Below are 20,528 nucleotides of genomic sequence, written 5' to 3'. Positions count from 1 at the left end.
ATTGTGAAAACCAAAAGTAGAGTATGAGTGTTATTGGTGGCAGGGAATTGATGTAGAAGTGGAAAGGAAAGTAAGAGAGTGTATATTGTGTAATGATTCTGAAAAGACTCCGATTACTCACAAGTCTCCTCTGGTTCCCATCAAGACACCCAGTATGCCTTGGGAGCTGTTGGGGTTCAATATAGTTGGACTGATATCAGACCACTTCAAGAAAAAATATATTCTGGTAGGCTATGATCATTTCACCAAATGGCCAGAGATTGAAATAGTTTGCAAGGCTGGTGCATACAATGTGGTGAGTTTTATAGATTGTATATTCCTAAGAGAAGGAATACCAAAATGTATTATAACAGATAATGGTCCACAATTTATAAGAGAATTGTTTGGAAAGTGATTGAATAGGAATGCCATTGTTCACAACAAAACATCTGTTTATCATCCTACTGGGAATGGTGCTGTGGAACGGTTCAACAGTGTCATAAAAAACAGTATCCAATTGGCCAAATGTGCTGGGAAGTGTTAGGAGAAAGCACTATGGAAAACTGTGTGGGCATACAGAGCTAGGCTGTGTTCGTCCACAGGTTTCAGTCCTTCTGAGGTCATGAGGGGGAGACTTCCGCTGAGGAAGGACAATGTAGGGTGGGTGAGGAGGCCAAGTTGAGTGTTTGGATGTCTGATAGAATAAAAAGTAACTTGGATAAAGCAAAAGAGAAGTATAAAAAATATTATGATCAGAGATATAACTGTAAATTAACTCGGTTGGAGACTTAGTAAGAATTTTAAAAAACTGGCATAAATAGGGGGAAGGCATGTTTTATGTTCCGGTAAGAATTGCAAAGGTGTTTTGTAATTCAGTTTTGTTGGAAAATCGCAAGGTCTGGCATGTAAGCAGGGTATTCCCATACAAAGGCAAAGGTGCTCTAATGTTCCATGGTCGACACATGAGGGCACTTTTCAAGGCAGTAATGATTGGTTGTACATAGACAATGACAATAATCAGCCACAGAACGATCAAAATGAAGGCACGACTAATGTATCCAGGGAGTCTAACCCAAATCCTACTACCAATAAATCTGCCAGAGAAGTCCAAGAAGTCCATATCCCTGGTGGTGTCAAAAGTAGGTTTGGCCGAATAATTGACAAACCTAAATTCAAGGACTTTATGTGCATGTAATGCACCACGTTCACCTCTTATCTGTATTCAGTTTTTGCACCTGTTTATACCAAGCTCTTCTAATGTAAATATGACTACTTATTTTCTTTTTTGCTTGTATTACATTAGTGTGTTGATTCATTGAGGAGGAATATGTGTTGTGATGTTATGTATTATGATGTCACTCCAGAATGTATATTTATTGAAGGGGTTAAGATCGTTGTGCAGATTTCGAGGAAAGGCAGCACTGCGGCATGAGTTGTCCGATGTACGCTCTCCTGTCAGGGTCAGATGAATCTACAATAAATGCTGTTTAAGATATACGGTGTACAGCTCATCATTACAGATTTGTAGACTTTTAAATGCCACATTTGCCAAAGTCTATAACTGGGCATTCCAGATAGGCCATAGTAGACCCTCCTTCCACTTATCCCTTCCAGACAGGCTGCAGTGTAACTTGCATCACTTGTAGTTTTACCTTCATCCTTTTTCCGAAAGTGCTTCATCTGAGAACGGAGTACCAACATGTAGCTCTTGGGAGTTTGATCCCACTCCTACTTCACAAGGCTAAAAGGCCCTCTTACAAGGTGGCCAAACAGACATTCGAAGGAAGTGAACCCTGACCCCTCCTGAGACACCTCCCTTTAGGAAAACATCAGGCATGGTAAGAGGATATCCCACTTATGCCTCTATGGCTGTCACTGGCCACAGTCATACATTTGAAGGCCTTTGAGTCCAGAGGCTCTTTGGCTTCCACTGCAATGCATGAGGATTTGTTTTAGGTTTGAACGTTTCCGTCCTTTATATCTTCCACACGTTGTATACACAAAACATTTTTGATAGTTAAAAACTGTACTAAGCTTTTTTGTTTTTGTTTTTGTCCACGCTCTGGTTACAACATTAAACCTAATAATAGTTATGCAACGCTTATATTAATGATTTTATGTTTCCAGGGTACTGTTTCAAGGTCAGGGCGCCTATGGAAAGTCCTCATCTTCTCACCAAGCTAGCTTTGTATTTCGTGCCACGCGTAAACTAATTTAAACTCGAAATACTAAAGACTGATTTCAGCACTGTAACCTCGTGCACAATAGTGTGTGATGAATAAGACAGAAGTGATCACACTGTGAATGGGTATAATGAAGCGTATATCTGTCTGCAAATCTGTAGGTGAATTGGAAATTATTCCATATACTGTTTGGGATTGAATAAAGTCCCCTCATCAAACGTCATTATCAAAATCACCCACTATGATCATTAAGCTCACTGCATATTTGCCCAGCTGTTTTCGAAATAGATACTGAGGCCAAATTGAAAAAATATTGTAAAATCAATTTCAAATTTCCTTCATAACCATTTTCTGAATGTGGCTTTGATAAATGGATGCATGGCTCAGCTCTTCTGCAGCATTTAGGTTAATGGCAAAATGCCAAGGATCAGGGAGGTTTTGGAAAAACATTATGATGGCATCGTATTAATATCTCATTTTCGGATGTACTTGGTCTGGCTGAGAGCAGGAAATGCGCTGGAACTGCTTGAAGCTCGCGGGACTATTAGTTTTGTACCCCCAGGGTAGCATCCATTGTTGTGTGAAATGTCCGTGCCTTTGTAGAAAGGAAATAGCCACATGCAGGCTAGCCCAGTGCTTATTTTGTAAATAGCAACGTGCCGGTGCCCAAAGCCCTCCTCTGAAGCACGCGGCTGCAGCACTTAAATTTGCGAGCACAGAATACTGAGGCAGTGTATTCCTGAAGCCATCTAGGGCCTTTTCAATCCATTTAAAGCCACTCCTTGCCCATTCAGCTCATTCTTGCAGCTTTCTGCTTTCTCCCGTTATGACACTTGGTTGTTGTCTTCCTCCGTGTTCCCCATATGTGTCTTTTGCTCGCAGTAAATGCTTGAGGCAGAAGACTAAGCGCCGGCCCTCAAAAATAAGTGCCGGTGCTCCGCACCGGAAACAACCACAAATTAGGCACTGGGCTAGCAGTCCGGCTAAACTGGGAAACACACTCCTATCTGCGGAGGATAATAAGCAGGGTCACACTCCAGTCTTACTGTTGATATCATAGAGGGCAGAGAGAGAAAACGTGTATCACTATGCACAGTGAGTCTGGTATGAATGTGTGGACAGCCATACTCCCATCAGGAAGCCTCGACACATTAGGAGAATGATGGAAAGTGTTAAAGCTCCATTCATTTTACATGTCCAATATCATTCATGCCCCTAGAGCTGTATGGACTTGTAGGTTGGCCTTGTCAACACAGAAGGGAAATGTGCCATATACATGTGTCCCACGGCTACCACAGCCCACCTACCAGCTATGGAAACTCATCTGCCCAGAAGGGCAAGTAGGCCCTGATATAATTCTGGTTTTAAGAACGTCATCTGGGATGTGTAGCTTCAGACCCTCTACACAGCGATTAAAAGGTCCAAGGCGCAGTAGTACATTTAAAATCTCATGGCACTTTTACTTGTATGCCTGTGTGCAGCCTCAGTTATATTGTAGCTTCGCTATGCTATTGAAAATGCTAAACATGACATATGATGACCAGTTCCACCCTCCCAACATGACGCCATTTAGACAAACAATAGGCAAACCCCTGCCAACACAACGACAGTGAATGGGCCCGGATACAATTCTGTCTCCGTTTACATCATTATGAGGACTATGAATATCCTTGTGGGGGACGTGTAGCGGGACCACGGAGGGTGAATTGGGAGCTAACCTGAAATGTAAGCTAAAGGCTTCAGCACACATTGCAGGGGCGGAGGAAGTATTATATTGAAACGCTCAGAGCAGCATTCTGAAAAAACGCAATATCCAAATAGAGGGCTTAGACATGGGAGCCATACACCCCTTCATGCTGGAGAAACTCAGACAAGAGGACAGACTTCAAACACCGAAGAGCAAAAAGAGCCTAACTTTAAAAGGACCAACATTACATTTACACTCACTAGAGACACAAACAGTACAACCAAATATTGAGAAAGCTCACAGGCTACGTCTAGCCCCTAAAAGTGACTTATATTGGCAAAGTTCATGGGTTCTAAATACCTTGTACCAACTAAGTAACCGTGTAATGAACCTGGAACGAATAAAAAACAACTACAACCAACACCTTTAAGCCTGTCGCAGGGATCATGCAAAGAACCAGTTTTGTGAACTGTGTTTTTGCCTTTTCTTGAAGACAAATACAGTTTTTTGCCACTGACAGGTGTACTTCAGCAAGGGTTTCCATTTTGCTTTTAAACCAATGTTCAGTTTTTACAACACTCTTATTTACTCTACTCCAATATTGATTAGTGTTTTGCGGGTCTGTGCTTGTGTCTCTCTGCTTAGATGGGTGAATTATGGAACCAGTAGTATCTTTTGTGATTTTCTCCTGCAGTCCCGATTAGAATATAATAATGGCCATAAGAGTGCACATGTTTAGCTCCCTGACTTCTGCTATCTTCTTGGCACTACATAGGTCAGGAAGCATGTTACAGGGGCCTTAGGAAGCACCATTATTTTTCTGATTCTTGCCGGACAAAAAACTGACCGAACAAGGTGGCTATTTCAATAACTCATTTTACATAGGGGATCGTATTCCATCTAAATTTGAATATTTTCTTCATAATCAGAAAGGATATTTCTTTCTGGCGGCATCGCAGATGTGTAGATGAGCAATAGTAATAAGGTTTTTGGTTAACGTAGACCAAAACAAAGCATGCTAGTGTTTACTGCTTCTTAAAAGGAATACAGGCCAGATAACCATTAGCGCACCAGTTACATATGCTTTGTTTCTGTGGCAGTTATAATTCCTTTGTTTGTTTTGACGGTGGTAGTTTTGAATAAGGCACTACGATACACAGTCGTGACGTTTTGGTGGTTTTGACGAGGACGCCATGATGCAGAATTATATAAAAGTGATACAAATAAAAACACAATTCAGTAAATGAATAACAGTGTTAGCAGCCGATCAAATGACGCACGCGGGATACATATAGGCAGGTGGAGTTCAAAACAGCCCATAGAAAGCGACGGTGATGTTGTCGATGCATATGTGGTTTTAGCAATGTGTAGTACATTTCTAATATATTCTGTTTCTTTTGCAGTTATGATTTTGGACAACAACAGTCAACAAGTGAAACACAACGTTTTAGGAAACATTGTTGTAAAGTAAGTGTGTCATAATAATCTTTACTTGGTCGGTAGCTCAAACCTTTCACATATCTCATTCACACGTAATCAGCATTCCCCTTGTTCGTCATGATTCACCATAGTGTCAAAAGTGTGAAGTGCCGACAAAAGATGAACAGCTTGAGCAATAGGTGCAACGTTTTTTTATTTCTTTTTTATTTGAAAATAATATATAAACAACAATAAAAAAGAACATAAGGTACAAATATCCTAAGAAGCCGCAAAAGGTATCCTACACCTGCTAATTGACCCCATACTCCCTAATGTATGTAAAGTGAAGCTGTACCCGTAATCCGGACATCGCATCGTGTTGTTAGGTAGACCCTCACACACCATATTGTTGTCATGTTTCATCATTGGGTCTCACCCTGGTCCCTAAAAACCAGGATGAGCTCACCCATATTCCAGGGAGCACTTTGGATAATTTTTCCTGCCGGGGTCCTAAAATAAAAATAAAACTCTGGACACCAAAGGTATCCCTTTTGTTCGTGGTGTTCCTGGCATGATTAAAAGATGTATAGGTGATGGCTATGGAGGTATTGGTTCCACACCCTGCCTGTAAGCCCTGTGTCAAAAAGACCAACAGATCCAGGGCTTTGATCAGGATTTATAAATTATGCCCAGGAATGTACTCTTTTGTATTTCAGTCACACCTAACTTTTTTAGTCAGGACAACACACAACATGCAACATATACCTGGCATGTATAGAGGACAATTGTGCCTTTGTTTATGATCAGGTTTCTCTTTTTGGGGTTCCTCGTCATTGTAACCTGTGGGCTCCATGGGAGGAGTGCAGGACATGCCGCTGTAGTCAGACATTCATCAAGGATAACATGTCTCCTATTCTCCTGCTTGGTCCGTGTTTATTCCTCCCCACTGTTGCTCAGATCTGAAGTCCTCATTTAGGTTTTGGCAGAAGGATTGAAGGCAATCAGGGTGGTGGAGGACTTTGTGCCCGCCACCCTGCCTTTACTCTGCTGTAAAGTTGAGAGATGTCTGCAGTTAGTGTTGGGAAAGTTTGACAGCCGGCACTATCAAATTTTGATGAACGTCACTATTATACATGATGGACGGAAATCGAACTTTTTAAAGTTTTTTATTTTTCCAAAACAAACTCTCAAAGCACAAGGTATTTTTTGAGCGATAAAAAACGATATTCACCACTCCATGGGGATTTTCCTCATGTAGTGTGAGGGTCGTAATTATTTTTTCTCTGTTCCTCACCACCAAGTTTTACCTTGCGGTGACAGATAGGTAAAAAAACAAATAACGCCGTCCACCCTAAATAAGGCAGACAGTGTAATGTGATTCCTCTGACTGCCCCCACTCCATCAGCCCATCAGATTAAGGTCCATGATGATGGAGTACATTTTATGTTGTGAGCGTAAACCTGTCGGAGAGTTTGGAAGAGAAGGTACTCTGTTACTGTTGCGGCAGAGTGCCCACTCTGCCGAACTCCAAATAAACTAGGCATATGTATGACCTAAACAAAAGTGAAAATCTGTTGAATTTGTAGTCATAAGTAAGATATTCAAGTGAGAAATGAGTTTATTTCTTCAGCGATAACATTTTTGTACTGTACCCCTAGCAATGGTAATTTGTTTGTTTCAGTTTAAATGCTTCATTAAAGACTTCCAACATTCTTTGAAAGAGGGGATTGTGCAATCTTGCCATTATTTGACAATTAGTAGTCAAGCAATAGCCATAGCATAGAAAACTAAATCTTGGACATCAGCACTGTTGCAAATGGGTTCTGCCCAATTAGTCCATCAGCATTTGTTTGCTTTTGGTCACCTGGTTTTGGACATTTTCTGTGGCGAGTCTCACTAATTGACTCTCACTTACAATGATGTCATGGTATTTGAACTAAGTGTGTTTACAGACAGTATCCACTATTTAAAATAAGGCCACTGAGCGCAACTAGGGTAAGGGACATTGGGCTGCTTACACATGAATGTGTGCACGTGTGTGCTGACTCCTCACAAGAGACTACCCTTATATGCAGCTGGGTAGTTGCACAAAGGTATAATGCCTGTGGGAGGCTTTTTTAATGTTAGTAAGTCACCCCTAAGCAGGCCTTATCGGGAGAGGGCAGGGCTATTTGAAGCAGGACATGTAAAGTTTAATGTTCCACATGTCCTCATAGTGAAATAGACTTAAAAAGCTATTTTCACAGGAACAAGGCTGGCTGCTTCCATAAGGAAACAGTGGGCTACATTGCTACATTTAATAACTGCTAAACTCGGACTAGTAGGAGCTAGACGCATAAATCAAGGACTTATATTAATAGTTATTCAAAATCCAATTTAATGTTAAAGTCACATTTTGACTATTAGGCAAAAGGCATGTTACCATTTCCTGCCTAAAGCCTCTGGGACCGTTTTTAAAGTATCTAACTGTCACCTGGCAGCTGGATGGCTTGCTTCTAGTGAAATGTGAATTGCTTCCAGGATAGGGGAAAAGGACATTGGGTGTGGGGAGATGTGTTTTTTCTCTTGACAGGATGTGGTTGTGTCCAGTAACTTGATTAACTTCGCCAAGGCATACTTTGTCACAGGCAGATGTAGCTAACACCCAGGTCTGCACCGTCCATTTGCCCCCCTAGCAAGGCACGTACCAGGCCCTACTGGGAGAGGAGCTTCCCCAGAACTGATTTAGAGTGACCACAGAGGAGAGGCCACATTTGTGGGCAGGTGCAGGAACACTGCACAAGTGAAGAGGGGTTCGGCAATATTATATTATGCCAAAACACTGTGCAGGAGGGATGCAATAGGGGTAGAGGGATGATGTGCCATCCTATGATTGTCCAGGTATGCCTAGCATCTAGAACATTCCTTCCACACTTATAAACCCCTGCATAAGGGAGAGGCAGTGAGCAAGACCACCTGGAAGGCAACAGCAGCAGAACCATGGACAGCTGGAAAGAGAAATCATCTGGAGCCCGCAAATGTGGGCTTGAGGACCTTGCCTGCAGCTGAACCCAGGACTACATGGTTCTCTCTAGGGCATCCTCAGGCTGGCCCCAATATCCCCACTGAGGACCAGTTGGAAAAGAGCTGGACTCCATAGCCCCCACCCCCAAGTACCTTGTAAGACAGCCAGGAAGCTCTGGGGCTTATTATTGTGGGCAGGAGGATGTTATGGTGGCTGGAAGTGGAGGGGTTCTGCAGGAAGGCCCCACCGGAAGGAGAGGAGTGCCAGGAGCCAATAGAGTAGAAGACTGTCTCAGAGAGCCAGTAAAACTATCTTTCTGTAAATTGTGCCTGTTAGATACCAGCAGACACGCTGAAAATTTTCCTTTTGGGTAGATCTCACAACCAGGAGCAAAGCAAGCCGAAGATCTTAAAAAAATTAGGCCATGCTGGCTGAGTTATGCACCTGGAAAGATTTGGCTATGCAAAGAATGAGAGACCGAGAGTGTGGCACGCATTTTTTCTCCTTGCCAAATCCCACAGGGTGAGTCAGTGCCTGGAGTTCAGCACTTCTCAATTTAATTACCCTCTTCGGGCAGAGAGGTGTGCGTGGGACCCCATCTTAGTGCTTAGTTTGTGCCCAGGTGGCCCTAACTCCGAAGTGTCTAATCGAGCAGCCAGATCAGGAACCTCATCCCCGGGCCACAAAGGTGTTGTCTGGGGCACAGGTCACACTAACTTCATTGCTCTTGCCAGCTCCCAACACTGGCAGGGGAATTTCCAAGGCTCTTAAGCAGGCAGTAGCAAAAGATGAAGCTTGCTCCTGCCACAACCCGAACACCTTGAGAGCTGCCAGCTCCTGAACGTGCACAGGAGGTTCACACAGGAAGCTGAGGGGGGCTTAGGGTTCGGTGAATACAGGCATCGAGGTGCAAGGAAGAGAAATTATAGCACAGATGTTATATGGTCGGAAGAATGTAAAGAAAAGATTCTAACACATGTTTGTGAATGTTTTGCTCAGTGTTCTATTTGAGATACTTTATTGGCAGTTGTTAATGGTAAACATTGTAATGGCTATATTAATGATGAATGCATTAAAACATGGTTATTGATTCCATTGGGTCCTAATGCTCAACAAAGCCTATAGGCCTACTTCATTTAAAATGACACCCCCTTATATTGTGATGTTGCATGTGGTATAGGTGGAGCGGGGTATTGTGATTATGGGGTCATGACCTTGAACCTCCGACCTTTAAGAAGGAACAACACAGTCCCTCAGAAAACGTGACTAGAATATGGAGCTCCTTACTACTTGTATCCTGCATCACTAATAACCCAATTTTTTACAAGCATCCAATTATATTGTGAATGAGTTTGGATTTGCCTGTTGCATTACTGGATCACTAATGTTGTAAAAAAATGGAAGAATAACATTCTTCAAGAGTAGGGCACTAGCAAAACACATGGATGGTACACACATTTTTGTAAGAACAATAGAAACAAGACTTGGTTTTATTTGCCACACCCTCACCTGGTTCCAACCACGGAGGCGATGCTGAACTTCCAATCCCAGCTGGGGCAGCCTAGTAAAACAAGTAACAACTGTCTGGTTCTAAAAAACTGTCCCAGTGGGGAAAAGGGGATGGGTGGCTAAGACAACAAAAGAAGAACTTGCGTCACTTAGGGAACTGCTCGGCTGTCTCGTGCATTGCCTAATAGTATCGGGACTCCATGGACCTCATTATCCTCAACGCAGGTGTGATACATTAAAAGCAAAAAGAGGCTAAGTCACCAATAGGTTCCCAACTCACAAGTATCCTTCAATTGTTTACAGTGTTTGTATACTTACAGACTTCATCATAAATATTGCATGACAGGGAGCAGAACCCATTTTTCCGACACTCTGGACCATGTGGGATTCCGATTCAAACTCGAATACAACTTCATGCTCTAAAAGTTTCTCCCAAAATACTAGATGCATCTTGTCAAGAAGCACAGTGGCAGACTTTAAGTTTGGGTACGATAGAGTTCAGAGTGCTGCAATGAGAGTCCAGAGTGCTGGGCCTCATGGGGGTTAGTACACAAACAATGCCCAGTATCTGAAAACGTGCTCACACTTTCAAAGGAATCAGTCTTTGGGTTATTTGCTAACCTATGGATTAGTGCACACAAACCTGAGGGGAATGTACTTAGCCATGACAATACTTGAATTAGAATCCAAAGATGACATGAGAGTCTGTGCAAGAGGCTCAAGAGGAGGTGGAACCGTAGCTCAAGAAGGAAGACACTGGAAGCATTGTAGACGCCTAGATCAGGAAGCCTAGGAAGACTAGAGCTCTGGAAGTTCCGGGCGACTCAGGAGGTGAGTGCAGAGACTTTGCTTGTGCAGGACTGGAGTGAGGCTAAGCACCGAAGCAGATTCCAAGGGGCTATTTATACAGGAAGGACGGCGTGTTCCAGAAAGGCGTGTCCTGCGTGGAAGCGTGGAATATTCCAATGAACCTGAGGAAAATCACATGTAAAGTACAACGGATATGAGGCCTAGTAGTTGGCAGGTGCAAATGGTAATTGGAAACAGTAAAAAAGTACCAATGGAATCCTCAAGTGCATGACTGTACATTTCAGTGGAAAGACAAATATAAATGGGCTGCCCCGTTAGCCACTGCTTCTCTGGGGCGAAATCTACAAGCTAACAAAACAAAAGGAAGAAACCGGGCCAGTAACTACAATACGTTTTTCTCCCCAAAAAATCCTAAAAACTGAGTTTTGAGAACAAACAATCAATTTGCGTGAAGAAAAGAAGAATTAATCACCTATTTAAATCCTATAAAGCCTATAAATTACCAATTCATTAATCGTATACTTTGTATTAAATTTTGCATTTATTTTACAACAGAAATATTGCAAAAAATGGGTACAAATATCCATCAATCTTCTGTTTTAATTGAAAACATCATACAATATCATATATAGCTTTTATCATTCATTAGATGAAACATGACTTAACCTATCAAACACATAATTTTAGGGCTAAAATGCTCGCTGATGGTTATACCCTAGAATTTCCAAGATATAATCCACTGGTCTGGTCGCCATTCACAAAGAGACATCTATTTCTTTAAGTGACTTGGCTTGTTTGACTTTTAGAGCATCAGCTTTAAACAATGTCCATTTATGAATCAGGCTCCTTAACAATACTGGTGTCAATGCGTTTCGGCCCACATGACTTATTGGCCTCATCAGGATTTATGGCTGATAGGTGATTCTACAATCTGTGTTTGCCTTTGTTTCCATCTAGATAGGCACAAAAAACGCTTCCAGAAAATTATTTTTACAGCAAATGGGAATCACTCCTCACATGTATGCTACAGGTGCCTGTATTGTAGTTACTGGCTCTGCTTCTCCCTTTGTTTTTTTAGGTACAATTCAGTGGTTCACTATGAAAATGTAACAATCCTAAATAGACATGTGATATCTGCAGGTGCCAACCAGACTAACTTGCATAGCTACAGAACAAGAGGGTCAATAGTTCAGGCTTCCTGGGAGGGAAAAATGGGGTGCCCGGGCGTGGAGGGCACCACAAGGGGAATGTGACTGGGAGTAGTCCAGGCAGGAAAGTGCCACAAGGGAAGGGTGACATGAGCCCGGCGAGTACAACCCTTCGCACATAGGTCACAAGATTGAGTTGTGACATTATTAGGCCAGTTTGCTATATTAAGCGGAGTAATATTACTACTTAGTCTAGTGTATTTAATACTTTTATAGACCATTGTCAGTATGTTAGAGATTTGGTCTTGGCTGATAGATTCAGATGGTTTTATGGACCATTTCCGGGCTCATTGTTGCTTTTTGTCTGGTTTCATTTCTACTATAGAGGCATATGTATCATAAATAGAGGTGTATGCTCACCCAAAGATTAATCTTAAAGTGTTATATTTATAGTGCAAAGGGTTAGAGTAGTTTGTTCCATAAAACAGTCTAATGAACAAATATTTTAAAATGTGTTTTGTATGTAAAACTCATTCTGAAGTAATGAGATGGATTGCATTTTTTAATCTTGAGATAGATTGCCTAGTTTCATGATCCTTAGTGCATCCACATTGCAAATGTGCTTCTCTCTAAAAAAAAAAAAAAAAATAGCTTACAGTTTAGGGTTATCCAAAAGTGTAATTTGAGAGTGAAATTTGGGAAAGAGTAATAATCATTTAATCTTGTACCATATAATCTGCAAGTAGCCCAGTGTCTGAAAGTATTTGGGGTCATAAAACCTCCATATGGGGGATCTAGCACTGTCATTTAATAAGCTATCGGTCCTCTATCCAGTAAATGTATTGATGGAATATAGAAATTGTAAGCATTTTCCATGCATGCCCAGTCAGGGAGGCCTCGCCCAACTCTAATGATCAGAACTTTAAGTTCAGAACTCTGTGAGGTAGTTTATTCTGCTAAATAAATCTGGAAATGTGAGTGCCTACCTTATAAATATAATTAGTAGATATGTAAAATCTTAATGCTCGTGAAAGGTATAAGTATTTGGGAAGAATGTTCATCCTAATTAGATTAATCAAACCGATTGAAGAAAGTGATTTAATTTCTCATGCTGGGATTTGGTGGAATTTAGTAATTTGAAATAGTTATGTTCAAAACAGTGCACATGTTTAGAAGTAATCATGATGATTACGCATCAAGTGTGACCTATGAGTCATCAGTTTCCGTTCCCCTGCTAGGGTGATCTTTGTTTTGCTTGTATGAAGCTTCTAGCCTGAAATCAAGTCACGTTCCTCTGTTGTTTGTTCTATGATTTCCAGGATAGATTTTACTCTTTGTGAAAATATAGCAATGCCATTGTCATACACCATTACTGAAATGAAGGCTTTAAGTTTGGAATTGGAGGAATACGAGCTGAAGTGGCCTTGTGTGTGGCTCAATATGTAAGGCATGTAAAGCACAAGAAAGCGGACAGTGTTGTTGGGTGCTGCCAGAAATACATATTGTGGAGGTTATAAACTGTTATTATGCATGCCGGCTTTATTTGATTGATATAAAGTCAGATCCATCTAAAAAACTGTGTGTATATTTTAAATGTTTGAAGTTTATTTTTTAAAAACTGTTAAGGTGCCACGTCTAAACCTTTTTCTGAATCTAATAGTGTACTGGTAAGTCATTATTGTAAAGTGTATGCATGGTTTTAAAGCTGTCAGCCTTAGAGTGGTCTTTACCTAAACGTTTTGCATTTCCACTCCTTTTTTGCTGGTATCGTGTGTGCTTGCCTTAGGCCTCTGTGCCCTTTACCACTGCTAACCAGTACTAAAGTGTGTGTGCCCACTCCTCAAACATGGTGACATTGGCTTATCCCCAATTTGGAATACAATCTTTGATGCAGGCAAGGTCAATTCTTCCACTTGTAGACATTCATCTGATTCTCTCACATTCTTTGACAGATAGTTCAAGAAGACTGTGCAGTTCTTCCAAAGTGCACACTGACTTTTATATCTGTAGAACAGTCTGAACGACTTCTCCAAAGTTTTTCAAAGATGAAATCTTAATCATTCGCAACTGGGGCCTATAGCCCATGTTAATAATGGGGTCTTTGGTTGGCAGTCAGTTTACCCCCTGTCCAAGCAAGGACCCTCACTCTAGTCAGGGTAAGTCACACACAATCCAAATTATCCTGTGCCCACCTTCTGGTAGCTTGGCACTGAGCAGTCAGGTTTCACATACAAAGCAATGTGTAAAGTATTCGTGCAATAAATCATACAATAAAATAAATAAAAATAGCACCACAAAAATACACCACACAGTGTTCAGAAAGTATATAATATTTATCTGGATATTTGTTGGTCAAACGATCAAAGATGCAATAAGTAAATGTAGAGATATCACTGAAAAGTGATATAAAGTGTCTTTAAGTCTTTTTAAAGCAAACAAAGTCTCTTTTAAGCACAAAGTACCTGGTTTGTGTGAAAAATCTCTGCAATGGGCTGCAGAGGAGGAGAAGTGTGGAAACAAAGGGGGTGTGCGTTGATTTCTCGAGCTGCACACGGTGATGCGTTGTTTAGTTTCCACTCAGGGACGGCTGTGCGTCGATTTCCAGTGCTCGGTCATGGATCCTCTTCGGGTTGCGGGGTTTTCAGACACCCTGGGTTCTGTGTGTGGAATCCTGGGCTTGTGGAGCGAGGTCACAAGCACTGCGCGTTCCGGTGGGCGTTGCGTGGAAGTTTCTTCCACATGGCAGGCGCTGCATCGATTTCCCCTCTGTAAGTCGGGCCGCATTGTCCCAGGTCGGCCGTGCGTTGAAGTTCCGGTCGCAACGCAGGCGTCGCATTGATCTTCTCCTTGCGAAGTCAGGCTGCGTCGTGCCGGTTCGGCGTGCAGTGAATTTCTCACCGCGGGCCAGGCTATGTGTCGGTTTTAGCAAGCTGTACATCGAATTTTCGCTGCACAAGGAGTCCAGTAGCAAGAGAGAAGTCTTTTTGGTCCTGAGACTTCAGGGAACAGGAGACAAGCTCTATCCAAGCCCTTGGAGAGCACTTCTTCACCACAGCCAGGGAGCAGCAAGGCAGCAGGGCAACAGCAAGGCAGCAGTCCTTCACAGGAAGCAGTCAGATGAGTCCTTTGGGCAGCAAGGCAGTTCTTCTTGGCAGGATGCAGGTTCTGCTTACAAGTTTCTTATCCAGGAAGTGTTTGAGTTGGAAGGGGCAGAGGCCCTGTTTATATACCCAAATGTGCCCTTGAAGTGGGGGAGACTTCAAAGAGTGGCTTAGAAGTGCACCACGTCCCCTTTCAGTTCAATCCTGTCTGCCAGGGTCCCAGTAGGGGGTGTGGCAGTCCTTTGTGCGAGAGCAGGTCCTCCACCCTCCCAGCCCAGGAAGACCCATTCATAATGCAGATGTATGCAAGTGAGGCTGAGTATCCTGTGTTTGGGGTGTGTCTGAGTGAATGCACAAGGAGCTGTCAACTAAACCCATCCAGACGTGGATTGTAAGGCACAGAATGATTTAAGTGCAGAGAAATGCTCACTTACTAAAAGTGGCATTTCTAAAATAGTAATATTAAATCGAACTTCCCCAGTCAGCAGGATTTTATATCATAATTCTGGCCATACTAGATATGACCTTCCTACTCCTTTCAGATCAGCAGCTACCACTCAAACAATATATGACCACAGCCCCAATGTTAGCCTATGAAGGGAGCAGGCCTCACAGCAGTGTAAAAACGAATTTGGGAGTTTTACACTACCAGGACATGGAAACTGCCCTCTGGGTTACCTAGGGCATACCTTAGGGGTGTCTTATTTGTAGAAAAAGGGGAGTTTTAGGATTGGCAAGTACTTTTAAATGCCAAGTCGAATTGGCAGTGAAACTGCACACACAGGCCTTGCAGTTGGAGGCCTGAGACAAGTTTAAGGGGCTACTTAAGTGGGTGGCACAACCAGTGCTGCAGGCCCACTAGTAGCATTTAATCTACAGGCCCTGGGCACATATAGTGCACAATACGAGGGACTTATTAGTAAATTAAATAGTCCAATTGGGTATGATCCAATGTTACCATGTTTAAAGGGAGTGAGCATATGCACTTTAGCACTGGTTAGCAGTGGTTAAGTGCACAGAGTCTAAAAACCAGCAAAAACAGTGTCCAAAAAGTGGAAGGAGGCAGGCAAAAAGTTAGGGGTGACCACCCCAAGGTTGTCAGGTCTAACAGCCCACAACTACAGCAGTTTTCAATGAGGACACCGTTTCGGATTGAAATCCTTCATTTGAAAGTGTTTTTTCGAGCTCTTGTACGAGTTTGTGCTTTGCTGGTTTGTTTGCAGCATCTCCATCAAATAATGCGTTTGTTGGAAGAAGATCATGCGACAGAATGGCCTTGATAAATTAATCCGTTTCTTTTGCTACATCCATCCTCTACGTGCATGCGAACGTTGTTTTCTATAACCTGTTTTGTAGTGGCTGGTTGAATGATACTCTTACGATGGTGTTGTACCTGGCTTTTTGACAGGGACATCCCCAAACTTTTTGCCTCCTTCCTCCTATTTTTTCTGACCTGTTGTTGTTGGCTTTTGACCTCTGGGCACTTTACCGCTGCTAACCAGTGCTAAAGTGCATATGCTCTCTGTGTAAATTGTACTACTGATTGGTTTATCCATGATTGACTATTTAATTTACTTGTAAGTCCCTGGTAGAGTGCACTACATGTGCCTAGGGCAGGTAGATGAAATGCTACTAGTGGGCCTGCAGCACTGGTTGTGCCACCCACCTCAGTAGCCCCTTAACCCTGGCTCAGGCCTGCCATTGCAAGGCCTGTGTGTGCAGTTTCACTGCCACTTCGACTTGGCATTTAAAAGTACTTGCCAAGCCTAGAACTCCCCTTTTTCTACATATAAGTCATCCCTAATGTGTGCCCTAGGTAACCCCTAGAGCAGGGTGCTGTGTAGGTAAAAGGCAGGACAGGTACCTGTGTAGGTATATGTCCTGGTAGTGTAAAACTCCTAAATTCGTTTTTACACTACTGTGAGGCCTGCTCCCTTCATAGGCTAACATTTGGGCTGCCCTCATACACTGTTGAAGTGGCAGCTGCTGATCTGAAAGGAGCAGGAAGGTCATATTTAGTATGGCCAGAATGGTAATATAAAGTCCTGCTGACTGGTGAAGTCGGATTTAATATTACTATTCTAGAAATGCCACTTTTAGAAAGTGAGCATTTCTTTGCACTAAAATCTTGTTGTGCCCTTCAATCCACGCCTGGCTAGGTTTAGTTGACAGCTCCTTGTGCATTCACTCAGACACACCCCAAACACAGGGTACTCAGCCTCACTTGCATACATCTGCATTTTGAATGGGTCTTCCTGGGCTGGGAGGGTGGAGGGCCTGCCCTCACACAAAGGACTGCCACACCCCCTACTGGGACTCTGGCAGACAGGATTGAACTGAAAGGGGGCTTGGTGCATTTCTGAGACACTCTTTGAAGTCACCCCCACTTCAAAGGCACAACTTAGTATAAAACAGGGCCTCTGCCCTACCTCATCAGACACTTGCTGGAGAAGAAACCTGAACCAGAAACTACATCCTGCCAAGAGGAACTGCCTGGCTGCTCAAAGGACTCACCTGTCTGCTTTTCTACAAAGGACTGCTGCCTTGCTGTTGGCCTGCTGCCTTGCTGAACTGCCTGGCTGCTCAAAGGACTCACCTGTCTGCTTTTCTACAAAGGACTGCTGCCTTGCTGTTGGCCTGCTGCCTTGCTGAACTCTTGTCTGGCTGTAAAAGTGCTCTCCAAGGGCTTGGATAGAGCTTGCCTCCTGTTCCCTGAAGTCTCAGGACCAAAAAGACTTCTCTCTTCCTCTTGGACGCTCCGTGCGCCGAACTTTTCGATGCACAGCTTGTTCTGTGGCAAGAGAAACGCCGCACACCGACGCTGATCGACGCGACGTCTTCGGGACGACCGAAACTTTGACGCACGGCCTCGCAAGGACAACGCCGCCCGACTTCCCGGGAGAAATCGACGCAACGCCTGCCGTGAGATCAAAACTTTGACGCACGGCCTCGCAAGGACAACGCCGCCCGACTCCGCAGGAGAAATCTATGCAACGCCTGCCGTGAGATCGAAACTTTGACGCACGGCCTCGCAAGGACAACGCCGCCCGACTTCCCAGGAGAAATCGACGCAACGCCTGCCGTGAGATCGAAACTTTGACGCACGGCCTCGCAAGGACCACGCCGCCCGACTCCGCAGGAGAAATCAACGCGACGCCTGCCGTGAGATCGAAACTTCGACGCGCAGCCCCGCAGAACGACGCGCAGCCGGAAAACAAGCAGGAAAATCCACGCACAGACCCGGGACATCTGATGCTCCCCGCAAACCACAGTAAGAGACTGTCCGCGCGCCGGAAAACGACGCACGACTACCCGCGTGGAAAATAACAACGCAAGTCCGTGTGTGCTGAGGAGAAATCGACGCACACACCAGTTTTCCACGCACCTCTTCTCCTGTGGCCCTCTGAGGAGATTTTTCACCAGAAACCAGGTACTTTGTGCTTGAAAGAGACTTTGTTTACTTTCTAAAGACTTAAGACACTTTCTATCACTTTTCAGTGAAAACTTTACAAATTCGTATTGCAACTTTGATCGTTTTGACCTGAAGATACCCAGATAAATATTATATATTTTTCTAAACATTGTGTGGTGTATTTTTGTGGTGTTATGCTATGGTGTTGTATGATTTATTGCACAAATGCTTTACACATTGCCTTCTAAGTTAAGCCTGACTGCTCGTGCCAAGCTACCGGAGGGTGAGCACAGGCTGATTTTGGATTGTGTGTGACTTACCCTGACTAGAGTGAGGGTTCTTGCTTGGACAGAGGGCAACCTGACTGCCAACCAAAAACCCCATTTCTAACAGATGGCAATTAAAATGTGGAAGTTTAGCTTTAGTGATTATGTCAAACAGCTTTTTCTCTTTCAATACAAATCTCTCCTGCTTCAGTTCTGTGTATAGTTTTAATCCATGTTCCAGGACATCTAGTAGATGTGTCTTTATATCGTTATCCACATACTTTTTGGTCAAAAGGTTGTGTAGTCACACAGGCTCAGTCATTTCATAGGGGTTTTCTTGCAGCTGCATGAAATGAAGAAAGCTGTCAATATGTTTATGAAAACGTTCTCCTCTGTTTCCCACAAGTCCGTGGTGAGGAACAGTTACACAATGGTCCATCAGTATGGAATTTTTAATCTCTCTGAAAACATTGCAAATAGAAAGTACTTCATGGTAAACTATTTACCATTAAGCAACATATTCATTTTTAACGTGTCTGACCAACATGTCCTTTGGAGCTTTTCTGTGATCTCTGGATCGCCTGTTCCATTTTCATATCTGGAGCCACAGCATTGAATCATCTCTCTCTGTCTTTCACCATAAAATGTCTTTGGATGAATTTTCTGTACAGGTATGGTTTTTCCACCTCTAGCTTCTTCGCTCTTTCTAAATACCAGGACCCATGTCCCAGGTAGTTTATGCAATTGAATTAGCGAAACACAGTAATTAGTGACTCCACAGTTTTCAAGTTCAGCTCCCAATCACCTTTTCGATCAGCATGTACCGAGTTTTTTACTAGCCCTATTATGTGTAAAACGTTTCCCCAGTACTTTCAAAGTTCTGATTTTCTTTCTCATTCTTTGACAAGCTCTACGAACTTGTTTTTCAGGTTTTCTGATTTTGAAGTGAGCATATTGAACATTGCCTGGCTTTGCATTGTGTCTTTTGAATAAAGTGCATCCCGTGCCTTGTTCACTTCTGAGATAAGATGTGCAAAACCTAATTTGTCATTCTTGTTCCAGAAAGCATTCCAACGCAATGTTTCTGTAACCTCAGATATGATGAGCATACCTTGTAACCAACAAACATAATGAGTTCCGCTCAATACTGACTGGACAGTTTTGTGTTAAAAGATTTTAGCCTTGATAAGAACATCATCTATGCTACACCCACTAAGATAACTTCCTGCACACCTCAACACAGCTTTTGTCATGTGGACAACGCCGATCATTGGTTAAAAATCATCACATTCTACTGGATTGCTGATAAAAAAGTAATCTACAATATGGAAAACACCTTCATCACGGAAAATTGGCAGGATTTGTTGGTCTTCAACTGAGCACGCACATTCTAGACATTTCTTTGAGCTGTGAATACTTGTGCATAGTTAGTAACGGCAGATATTACAGGTAAAAACCCAACCTTCTTCATCGGGACCAGTATTCTGGGAGATCGGAGATGAATTCCAGTCCACGGAGGAACTGGCTTTTCTTCCTCGTTCAGTCTGCACCGAATAAGCAATATGACAAATTCAGTTAAATCAACATTACGGACTGCAGCATCAGATAGAAGAAGATCCATGTTCTCTGCCACTTTTAAACTTTCTGGTAGACTGGGACCTATTGATACCTTGTGGTGATTTTGCACACGTTGGCAAGGCAGTTGGGTTATAAGTTTGCAGCTTTGTTTGTTTATGCCTACAGCTCATCTTGTTTCCAGCAGCTACTTCATAGGTATAGTCTTGAAAAAGCACCGTGGCATACTCATGTGTGCTGGATGTTTCAGACAAAGAAGAGCTGTCTTCAAAATCAAAATTATCAAGAGCAGTAATTGTAAATCCTTTCCTGTTAAAGTGATGTGCTGTCGGATTCACAAGATTTTACAGCATGAGCTGCTAACAAGTTCCTGGTCCGTACTATGTCATTATAACTTGTTGATGCACCAATACTATTCAATGAAGTGATTAGCTC

At 42.9% G+C, this 20,528-nt stretch overlaps 1 protein-coding gene across 1 annotated transcript in view; it reads left to right on the top strand.

Moving 5' to 3' along the window:
- Positions 1-20,528, top strand: part of ACSS3 (acyl-CoA synthetase short chain family member 3) — a 951,593-nt gene that overhangs the window by 804,879 nt on the left and 126,186 nt on the right. Inside the window, exon 11 of the mRNA XM_069228767.1 lies at positions 5,253-5,316. Within this exon, the coding sequence (XP_069084868.1) occupies positions 5,253-5,316 (64 nt within the window). The remainder of the gene's footprint in view (positions 1-5,252; positions 5,317-20,528) is intronic.

The sequence above is a fragment of the Pleurodeles waltl genome, chromosome 4_1, assembly GCF_031143425.1.
Source record: "Pleurodeles waltl isolate 20211129_DDA chromosome 4_1, aPleWal1.hap1.20221129, whole genome shotgun sequence".
In the NCBI taxonomy this organism is placed as follows: Eukaryota; Metazoa; Chordata; class Amphibia; order Caudata; family Salamandridae; genus Pleurodeles; species Pleurodeles waltl.
This window is presented reverse-complemented; position numbering and strand designations above follow the sequence as displayed.